General features: G+C 35.7%; 1 protein-coding gene across 9 annotated transcripts in view; it reads left to right on the top strand.

Annotated features, from left to right (window-relative positions):
• Positions 1-351: 351 nt before the first annotated feature.
• nme9 (NME/NM23 family member 9) overlaps positions 352-12,054 on the top strand; it is a 35,698-nt gene continuing 23,995 nt past the window's right edge. For all 9 annotated transcript variants that reach the window (XR_015498693.1, NR_199783.1, XR_015498694.1 and 6 more), the window contains exons 1-7: positions 352-531; positions 628-685; positions 3,044-3,147; positions 3,238-3,309; positions 4,860-4,976; positions 7,007-7,085; positions 7,165-7,247. Coding sequence is in view for 6 of the 9 variants with exons in the window: in XM_087265782.1 (XP_087121908.1) it covers positions 499-531; positions 628-685; positions 3,044-3,147; positions 3,238-3,309; positions 4,860-4,976; positions 7,007-7,085; positions 7,165-7,247 (546 nt within the window). In the remaining 3 variants the exon portion in view is untranslated. The remainder of the gene's footprint in view (positions 532-627; positions 686-3,043; positions 3,148-3,237; positions 3,310-4,859; positions 4,977-7,006; positions 7,086-7,164; positions 7,248-12,054) is intronic.

Below are 12,054 nucleotides of genomic sequence, written 5' to 3' on the forward strand. Positions count from 1 at the left end.
ATACACAATCTTATCCTAAGATTTTTGGGTGAAACGGGATCAACTACTTTCTGCCAAACATGCTGGATATGAGTTTCACATCTTGAATTCAGCATTTAATAAGTCTGAAATCTGCTTTATTATGACTTTATTATTTATTAAATTCTTATTTATTAATCTCTGGCATTGTTGTGTTTTTGGATATGGACTAAGAATCTGAAATAAAAGATATAACAACAATAAACTGCAAAAGTGATTCTGGTTTTGTTACCTATAGCAGACTGAACATTTTTCATATCTGCAATACACAGATGCTCCAGCAGATAGCGGAGCTGGAGCGGCTCATAAACGGTTGCTGAGCGACGAGAACGCGAAACAGTCCGTGCTGCGCATGCGCTGATACTGTCCCGCACTGAAACTTTTCAGAAACAGAAAAAAGCGACGACATAATAATAAACAGCATCTGCAACAATTATTAACGTCCAATAGCTACTTTGGATCATTCAAATCACGCTTGCTATGGCTGCTAAAAAGAAGGAGATCAGTTTACAGGTTTGTAGTAAATTATCTGGGACAACTGTAACGTTAATTTCTGCTTTGTTTACTTTGTGTCTCATATTAAAACTCCCTGAAAACTTTTATATTTAGATAAATATTAATAATGACGAACAATGGAGTGAAGCTCTTGCATTGAAAGGGTTATTAGGTGAGTGAAAGATCTATCTATCTATCTATCTATCTATCTATCTATCTATCTATCTATCTATCTATCTGTCTATCTGTCTGTCTGTCTGTCTGTCTGTCTGTCTGTCTGTCTGTCTGTCTGTCTGTCTGTCTATCTTTCTGTCTGTCTGTCTGTCTGTCTGTCTGTCTGTCTGTCTGTCTGTCTGTCTTTCTGTCTGTCTGTCTGTCTGTCTGTCTTTCTGTCTGTCTGTCTGTCTGTCACCTGGAGGAAACCCATGCGAACACAGGGAGAAGTAGTAGTAATTAATATATTATTTATGTACAATAATTGAGACATAAAATGAGATAGTAAAATATAATCAACAACGAAATTGTAAATGAAAATTGTAAATTAAAAAGCTTATTTATTGACTGTCTATAACTTTAAAATAACAAACACATGAATAAAGAGACTACGTTGAAAAGAAAATGAATGTATTTTATTTCTTTTTTTATTTAATTTAATTTATTTTAATTTATTTAATTAATTTATTTAATTGTATTTTATTTATTTTCATCACAGTTTACTGTATTAAAAACTACGCATACTACAGTATATATTACAGTTTATCAGCTCGCTATAGAGCTTTAAATACTATAATAGAGTTGTAAATAATAGAGTTGTAAATACTATAATATATATATATATATATGTATATATATATATATATATATATATATATATATATATATATATATATATATATATACATACATACATACATATATACATACATACATACATAATAATACACATTACTATAGTATGATTCAAAAACACTATAGTATTTAATATTAATGACTGTAGCATTTTTTCATGTGGACAGAGTTTTCTGTGTGTCAGAAAGTCCACGTGAGCTGGAAGCTGTGACCATTTGTTTTCTCATGTTGTGACGCAGTTCCTAGAAAAATTAAATATTACAGTTTTTCTCAGTGGCTTTGGTGCATTTCTCACAACACCAGTGCATTTTTGCACAACAGTTAATGCATTTCTCAAAACAATTAGTACAAACTGCAAAACCTAGCTGATAACCTGCAAAAGCGCGTCACATGCTCAAAATGGAGAGTTCATTCCTCAAAAGCAAGTATTGATGTCAATCAAAGTGTCAGTGTCATCAAAATTAAAAGTCCTGCCACCATTGTTTATGAACAAGATTGTCAAATGGCTTTGTCCTGTTTTCATTATGACAGTTTACTCTCTACATTTTTTCAATGCAATCTGATTTTGGTGACACTTCCTGAAAATACTCAAGACAGCACTGTATACTATTTGCACAGCCATTTGAAAAACTACAGTAAATTTAGACATCACTGCATTTAGTGAGGTATCTGAGTACAAGACACTGAATGTTTTACAGTTTTACTGAATTTGCACTTTACAATTATAATTTATTCACAACATTGTGCAAAAGAATAAACACACCTTTACAGTATTTACAACAAACATAAACCTTCTTTTGGCTAGACTTGTGCACAACTGTTTACAATATTGCAGTACATATTGAAACTGATCCTAAAACACACACAGGTCTGTAAATCATTCATGAAATTGTTTAATTTAGAAGACATTTTCAGTAAAATAAAGATTTTTTAAAAATTGTAATAAAATTTGCTAGACAGATTTTGACAACTGGTTCAACATTTGTTTATGTAATGACTCAAGTTATGAAATGAGGACTATCAGTTTTATATAGAATGACTATTCATCATTCACAAGTTTAGTTACAGTTTTTCTCAGTGGCTTTGGTGCATTTCTCACAACACTATTTACATTTGCACAACAGTTAATGCATTTCTCAAAACAATTAGTCATTTGTGCACATTGTGCGCAATTTGTTGGAAGGAATGAGAAACTGCTACTATGATGTGCACAAATGACTAATTGTTTTGAGAAATGCATTAACTGTTGTGCAAATGTAAATAGTGTTGTGAGAAATGCACCAAAGTTACTGAGAAAAACTGTAAATGAGAAAACAGTGGGCGTGGCTTGTTTTTTCTACTTTGAGCTGATTGGATGTAGTAAAGTAGGCATTTCATTCAGAAAGATGTGGAAAAAGGTTTGGGGAGCTTTATTACAACCTAACAGACTCCTCCTGCTCACCATTTTTTGACAGCTGGAGGGGTGTGGCTAAGTATATTAGCCACGCCCTGTACCTAAGAGTGACATATTCTGAGCATTTAACTGAAAACAAACAGGAAGTGCGTTTTCAGATTTCAATGAAAGATTACCAGGGCAAACAATGCACAGATGAATTGTTCACCACAAAACTAGCAATGTGAGCTAACAAAATCAATATGGTTAGGTTTGATGTCATGTGGACTTTAATGTGTTGTGTGTTAGTGGTTGATGTGTACCAGCAGTGGTGTGGTCCCTGCCGCGCAGTCGTCGGTCTCTTTAGGAAAATCAAGAACGAGCTGGGAGACGAGCTGCTGCATTTTGCCACGGTGAGATAAGCCGCTCTGAAGATTAGATTGCACACAAACAATCATTTTAAATGTCGACATTTCTGTCACGTCGTCTTATCATCCCTGCAGGCTGAGGCAGATGGGATTGAAGCTCTGGAGATGTACAGAGGAAAGTGTGAGCCCACCTTTCTGTTTTATGCGGTGGGTCTAAAATATGTGCACTTCTCAGAGTACCTCCAAGTTTTAGCTAATTCATACTTAAAAAAAATTATGCAAATATAAATGAGCAAACAGGGGTAGCCCTATATACATTTCTGGAAATTGTGAATTATGTAGCCAATCGATGCTTTTGAAAACATTATTGGTTGGGTTTAGGGAAGTGGGTTGGCGAGTCAATCGATGCTTTTGAAAACACTGTCGGTTGGGTTTAGGGAAGTGGGTTGGCGAGTCAATTGATGCTTTTAAAAACACTTTCGGTTGGGTTTAGGAAAGAGGGTGGGCGGGTCAATTGATGCTTTTGAAAGGACTGTCGGTTGGGTTTAGGAAAGAGGGTGGGTGGGTCAGTTGATGCTTTTGAAAACACTGTCGGTTGGGGGGTATGGAAGTGGGTTGGCGAGTCAATCGATGCTTTTGAAAACACTGTCGGTTGGGTTTATGGAAGAGGGTAGGTGGGTCAATTGATGCTTTTGAAAACACTGTCGGTTGGGGGTAGGGAAGTGGGTTGGCGAGTCAATCGATGCTTTTGAAAACACTGTCGGTTGGGTTTAGGAAAGAGGGTGGGTGGGTCAGTTGATGCTTTTGAAAACACTGTCGGTTGGGGGGTAGGGAAGTGGGTTGGCGAGTCAATCGATGCTTTTGAAAACACTGTCGGTTGGGTTTATGGAAGAGGGTAGGTGGGTCAATTGATGCTTTTGAAAACACTGTCGGTTGGGGGGTAGGGAAGTGGGTTGGCGAGTCAATCGATGCTTTTGAAAACACTGTCAGTTGGGTTTAGGGAAGTGGGTGGGCGGGTCAATTGATGCTTTTGAAAACACTATTGGTTGGGTTTAGGGAAGTGGGTGGGTGGGTCAATCGATGCTTTTAAAAACACTATTGGTTGGGTTTAGGGAAGAAAGTGGGCGGGCTAATTGATACTTTTGAAAACACTATTGGTTGGGTTTAGGGAAGTGGATGGGCAGGTCAATTGATGCTTTTGAAAACTGTCTGTTGGGTTTCGGGAAGTGGGTGGGTGGGTCAATTCATGCTTTTGAAAACACTATTGGTTGGGTTTAGGGAAGGAGGAGGGCAGGTAAGTCGATCGGGCAGTCAGTCATTCAGTAAGTCAGTCAGTGGTGGATTTGCGTGAGAACAGCAGGTGCGAATGGCACTCGCGAGAGAAATTTGAGATCTGAAAAAGCGTACACAGTGCTCTCTGGTGAATTTGCGAAAACAAAAACTGCAAAAAAAAAAAAGTAGCACCTGGAAGGTATTTGGCACTCTCCAGAAATGTATATAAGGGTACATTTCAGAATGAGCCTGGGTTTAAGTCAAAACTGTGAGTCATGAACAATTTTTCAGATGCAAAATAATAAAATAATTTTGAGATATAAACTACAAGAACAAAAGTCTGAATTTTGAGGTAAAACAATTATTGTTTTATTCCATAATGGAAATTATCTTCCATATAAAACAGGTTACATTTTTACTTTTAACTGTGATGCTGTGAAAAGAGAGTTGCCCCATCTGTGTATGATGGCTTTGTGTTGTTGTAGGGAGGTGAGCTGGTGTCAGTTCTGCGAGGGCCAAACGCTCCTCTCCTGCAGAAGACCATACAGGAGGAGCTGAGCAATGAAAAAAATGTCCTGGAGCACGGCGGAGCCCGCAGAGCAGTGAGACACTTCACACATCAGCAGCCTGAACACAAATACTATGACCAGTCAATGCTGAAAAATACATTCATACTCTGATAAACTTATTTACTTGACTACTTTATCGTCAAAATATATACATATCAATAAAAAAAAACAATTTAAACAGTAAAATACAAAACTATGTATTAAAATATGCTAGAAACATTCTAGCAATGTGCTAAAACTTTGCTAGCAGGGTATTAAAACATGCTATTTCTGCTAATAAGTTAACAGTGTTCGTAAATATGCTAACCGCAGGTAAAACAATGAAGAAATGTGAGTAACATGCTTTAGAAACATGTCATATCAATGTTATAGCAATGTGCTAACCAAAGCTAGAAACATGCTTACAATATGCTAATTTTTGTCGAATAATATTAAAAAATAACAGGATACATTGTTAGCAAGACTCTAAAAGATGTTAGCCATGTTGTAAAAAATGCAAGCAGCACGTTAAACATTCTACATGGTAAACGCATGGTTGCAAATGTTAAAACACACTAGCCAGATGATAAATGTGCTAGAAATACATGTTAGAATCATTTAAGCAAAAATACTAACAGATGCTAGTATAATGTGAAAAATGTCGAAACATCACTATCTAATTGTTAAACATGCTAAAAACTTAATGCCAGCAAAGCAAAAACATGTTATCCACATTAAAACATGCTAGTAATACATGCTAATCATTACTAGCAATGGGGCAACCCTGGTAGAAACCTGTTAACAACATGCCAATGTATGCTAACAATTGCTAAACATACTAGAATAATTTATGCTAAAATCATGCTAAAGATGCTGACAACATGTTAATTGTTAAACATGCTAAAACATGCAAATAACATGCTAATTTATGCTTACAATTGCTCAAACATGCTAGGATAATTAATGCTAGAAGCAATATAACATCATGCTAATGTTTGTCAATTAATATTAAAATAGGATCATAGAATGTTAGCAACATTCTAAAACATGTCAGCCATGTTGTAAAACATGCAAGCAGCACATTAAACATTTTGCATGTTTTACAACATGTATCTAATGTTAAAACATATTAGCCAGATGATAAATGTGCTAGAAATACTTATAAGAAACATGTTAGCAGCATGCTAACTGATGCTAGTATAATACAAAAAATGCTGAAACGTTAGTTTGAGCAATCAAATTGTTAAACATGTTAATAAAACATGCCAGCAAAAGGCTAATTAGAACTAGCAATGCTAAACCTGCTAGAAACATGTTAACAAAATGCCAATCTATGCTAACAATTGCTAAAACACACAAGAATAATTTAGGCTAACATAATGCTAAACATGATGAAATATTGCTGGCATGGTAATTTCAGCAATCAAATTGGTAAATATGCTAAAAACACGCAAACATCAGGCTAATTTAAGCTAACACTTAACATGCTAAAATATTGCTGTTAATTCCTGCAACCAAACATGTTGAAAAACATGCTAAATCTACAAACATTTGACATTCCGGACCTGCCTTTGTCAAGCCAACTTCAGAGTATTTCTTTAATCATTTTGTCCATTTAAAATAAAAATATGACTAATAAAATAGGCTAATGTAGCAGGATGACATTTTAAAAAGCAGTATATGAATCTTTAAAGCAACAGTTCATCCAAAAATGTAAATTCTGTCATCATTTACTCAACCAAACCAGTTTGAGTTTCTGACTTCTGTTGAACACTAACGAAGATAATACACTGAAGAATATAGAAGAAAAAAGCAGCCATTGACTTCCATAGTATTTTTTATTTCTACTATGGATGTCAATGGCAGTTTTTTGCCCAACAGTTTTCAGGATATTTTATCCTGTGTTCAACAGAAAAAAAGACATTCATAAAAGTTTAAAACCACTTCAGTGTGAGTAAATTTTCATTTTTGGATGTCCTATCATTTTAAGATAAAAACAAAAATTAAAGCTGCTCAAATTTAATTAAAATAATAAAGTTCCAGCTCTGATTAGATGCTGAAAGAGATGACATTTGTGACTGCAGGTGAAAGATGAAGGTTTAACTGAGGAAGAGGAAGTGAACGATGACACTGAGGATCATCCGCATGATGAAGATGTGACCGGTAATCTTTTTTTCCCCTTATTTATCATTGTAGTTTGTTCGGTTTGCTGAATTTACCCACTGTGCTTTTGCTTTTTTAGTTCCTACAGACAAGTCCTACACAGTGGCAATAATCAAGCCGGATGTAGTGGCCCACGGCAAAGCAGACGAGATTATAATGAAGGTAAAAAAAGGAACTCAGTTTGGGACAAACATATTGTTTTTTTTTTGTTCATTTCACGTAGTAGTGCTGCACAAAATACAGTCAAAGAATTATTCGCCCTCCTGCTAAATTGATTCCTTTTATATTTTTTTACCAATTTTTGTTTAGTGAAAAGAAGATTTTTCTCAACACATTTCTTAACACATTGGTTCTCAAACCTTTTTTATCAGGTATCATCTAACAAAAAAAATCTCTCTCCAAGTACCACCAAAATGAGCAGTATTGAAATACAGTAGCGTAGTAGGCCCAGTAAAGCAGCTACAACTCTGCACAGTTAAACAAACGTGGCAGATTACCTCAGAAATATAGGCTATATGTCATATATGGCATATGATATACATAATTTTTTATATATTTTGTAATATATATAGCATGTACATGACATTTCATTCCTCCGCGTACCACTAGAAGGAAGCCCGCGTCCCACTAGTGGTACACATACCACAGTTTAAGAACCACTGTCTTAACATAATAGTTTTAATAACTCATCTCTAATAACTGATTTATTTTAACTTTGCCATGATGATAGTACATAATATTTGACTAGATATTCTTCAAGATACTAGTATTCAGCTTAAAGTGACATTTAAAGGCTTAACTAGGCCTTTAAACTCTGCGTACCTGGTACCAACTCCATGAAGTCGTTTACTTCCATGAATATATACATTAGATGTCGCCTACCCTGTTGTTGTCTATTGGAAGGAATGCGTCAATAGAGCTGCCACTTTAGTACAGGGTAGTGCTCCTTTAAAATGAATGTGGGACCAAGCTGCAGTGAAGGACTGTGGCCATCGAGAGCCAGAGATATACACATATACACATATATCTCCGAGTTTTCCCGGAGGTCAGAATGATAAAAATATTTTTATAAATTAAGAAAATTATATTTTACATCACTTTTCTACATTGATGGATAAGTGGTCACACAGGCATTTCTGACAAAAAGCTTGTGTTTGAGTGTATGGAAATGTACTATCTACCCTGAGTAAGTGACTGTATTATCATCAATAATGTTACCTGTGTAGCACAAAAGTTCAGAACATACAAAAACGTAAAAAACTAAACCTTACCTATGTAATGTTCTGCCTCTGTGCTTTGTTTTCTTTGTTTGCTCATTACTACACCCGTAGACAGCGCTAAAGTCCAGCATTTTCACGTAGTAACACTGTTTTGGCTAGTGCGGTTGAATGACATTTGTCCTGTGAGCACTGTACAAATATGGAGGCGCTATTGACGCATGCTCAGGGTCCCTATGCAATATCTAGTGTATATATCTATGCACTGTAAAAAAAAAAAAACTTATATATACTATAACTATATTTTACAGTCTATGGTTTAATCGTAATGATTTATTGATGATGTTTGATCATAATAATCTAGGAGAAGTCTGTATAATAACAGTGTTTCTTTGTAAAACTCTTAGTGTATACCTTTATTGAGCGTATTTGATCGTAATAATTTAGGAAAAGGCTGTAAAATAACAGTGTTTTTCTGTAAACATTTTAATTAAAATATCTGTAGATTTATTATTTTTTGCACTTTATTTCAACAAAGACATTTTACCGTAATTTTATGGTTTTTGTTTGGCAGCCGTAGCTGCCAGTCATTTGACCTTTTTTTAACGATTTTTTTTCTTACAGTGTGGTTTACGCATTACGCATTTACGCATGTGGTTCTGCATTCTTTAAATTTTAAAGGTCTGTACTGGTCCAATACCCCCAAAAGTGGTTCCATTCTCTCATCAGTTAAGCATTAGTCAGATCACACGATTTTGGCATGATTTTCTTGACGTAGGGTGTCGTAGAGATTCGTAACTGACAAATAGATGTCGTGACACAAGATTCAATCGTTTCTTGTCTTGTAATGTGCCATAGTTCACGACAACTGGTCTGGTCGCAGAAAGTGTAGCATGTTTAATCTTTTCTCGTTTTTTACAACGAGTTCCACCACGTGGGTGACACGGCCCTACAGGAGCACATCATTTATCAGTTATTTTAGTGGGTGCTGCTGTTAATGAGCTGGTCAGGTGATCAGAAAACAGGCTGCATATTTACAGATGGGTTGGTCACGGGTGGATATACCCAGTCATTGGCTATGCAAACCTTAACTACTTTCTCTAAAATATTATGTGTTTTAAGCAATTTTATCTGACAAACTGGCACAAATATGCCGACATCTCCATTCTGAGTTCTTTCTTCCAGGGGCACCAGCAGGATTTTATTCAAGGTTATGCACATCTCCAGCACCACCCGCCCCATCATCATCCCTTATTCTCATTTCAATCATTAAAAACACTGATGCTTGCTGTCAAAGGCTACATTCATTCATTGTCGCGAGAGAGACCAAGGAAATGAAAGCACATCATTGTATTTTAATAATTTAAATTATTAATTACAATAATTTATAATTAATATAATAGGAAAATATAACATTGATAATTAGGCTTATTTTAATATATTTTTGTTGGTCAGTTATCTACAAAATAAACAAGAATAACATCTGAGGTAAAGTGCTTCAAAACCAGTCCAGGTTAATGATGACAGCGGCACCTTAGAGAGTACAAGAATTCGAATAATTAATATTTATAAATATTACACCTGCTCAATAAAAATCGGATGATTTGCCACATTATCAAATCTGACTTGATCAGAAATCTAAAAATGGGAGAAAAAAAGTCACGATTTTATCAAGAAAAAATATTGCAGGATCTGATATAGTGACTTTCATAACCGACAATAAAAATCATGTGATCTGACAGGGGCTTTAGAATAGAATAACTTTTGCATAGATTATGATAGAGACATTTTCTTTTGAGACATGTGCAGGAACCACCAAAAATACGGGAAAAAGTTCAACAAAGACTTAGGAAAGACAAGGAAACTTAGACCATTTTAGGTTTGTACCTGTATGATGACGCTGTTTTATAAACTATTTATTGAATCTGTTTTATCTTTTTGCATTGTAAGCTTGGTACGGTAATCTGAGTGTGTCAAGCAAGAACAGGCTGAACAGCCTGGTGAAAGTGGGAGGCAAGATCATTGGTTTTAACCAGACTGGTCCAATGGTAATCTGCCATAATTATGTTCTAAAGAGAGCTCAGGGTATCCTATGCACCCCGGACCGCCCATTGTACTTCTGTATTTCAGTTGTTGCCATCAGGACGTCGTTTTAGGTTTCTATTTGCAGGACAAATAGAACCAGAAATTCTTTTAGAATTGTGGCCATTAGGTCATTAAATGAGTCCAGGGGGGAGGGGGATGTATCTACATATTGATGTATGGATGTTGTGTGGTAATATTTTAATAATGTGTACATGGAACTTTGCCTGTGTTATGGCACCATGTTGCAATTTTAGTTTCCCTAACGGGATAATAAAGCTGAGTCTGAGTCTGGTATAGGTTGCGTATAGGGAGGCTAGGCGCTTTATTGCCATCCTTCAGAGAAAGAATACGGGAGAAATACGGGAAAATACCTTTATGGGATGATAGCAAGATAGAACTGTAAAATACAGGAGAATCCCGGGAAAAAGGGAGGGTTGACCGATATGGTAGGCAATCGAAAACAAATATTGCTAAAGGGGCTAATAATGTTCACATGTTGAAAAAGTAAAAACTGCTTTCATTCTAGCCAAAATAAAACAAATAAGACTTTCTCCAGAAGAAAAAATATTATAGGTAATACTGTGAAAAATTCCCTACATATCATTTAAGAAATATTTGAAAAAGAATAAATATTGCATAGGAGGGCTCATAATTTTGCCCTCAGCTGTATCATTTCAAAATCAACATCATAATGCGTCCATCAACAATATTTACATTACATGATATATGGAATAGTTTAGAACACATGAGATTTGTGGAGTCACTGCAAACTTTAACCATAATAGATGGATGTTTATTATTTGCATGTGTTTAGGCCTTTAAGGAGTTTAAAGTCCACATGAAATCAAAACTAATCAAACTATTGATTTTGTAAACTTACATTGTTAGTTTAGTGGTGAACAATTCATCTGTAATATAATGTATGAAACCATATACCAAGGGACAAACAATACAAACAAAACAAAGTTAGATTGAAAACCGGCAAGACAAAGCAAGGAAAACGTGTTATCTGTTTACGTGACATTACAACGCGTTTTTCCTTTCTTTGTCTTGCCGGTTTTGACCCTTGCTTTGTTTTGTTTGTATTGTTTATCCCTGTGCTGCCTGCCTCCTGACCACTCGCCTGTTATTTTGACTCTGAATCTGGATTTGCCTTTATATATCTGTTTGCCCCAGTGGCGTAGCGCAAAATGCGCAGGCCTCCCTGCAGGAATCACCGACGGGGCCCCCAGTTGAAGGGGGGGGGGGGGGGGTAGAGCCAGAGATATATACACATATATATATGATCGGGAGTTTTCCTGGATGTTAGTCTTTTTTTTTAAATTATGAAAATTATAATTTTACATCACTTTTCTATATTGATTGATCACTGATCGCACAGGCATTCCTGACAAAAAGCTTGTGTTTGTGTGTACAGAAATGTACTATTCACCCTCCCTGTTAAATTTGATCTAATTCGTGTCCTGAAACACAGCTCCTCTCCTGCTTTCACCTCTCATACTGACGGAGGAGCGATTCGTTCGTGAATGAACGACTCTTTCACTAGCCGACAATAATACAAGTTTCTGGCAGCGCAGCATCTCGTTGTCATATTTCTTTTGCGTTGTTTGCTGATTTTATTTAACAAAACTAGCATAAGCCGAGTGTTTAGTGCGAATTGGAGCTGC

The sequence above is a fragment of the Danio rerio genome, chromosome 9, assembly GCF_052040795.2.
Source record: "Danio rerio strain M-AB ecotype USA chromosome 9, GRCz13ab, whole genome shotgun sequence".
NCBI classification, from domain to species: Eukaryota; Metazoa; Chordata; class Actinopteri; order Cypriniformes; family Danionidae; genus Danio; species Danio rerio.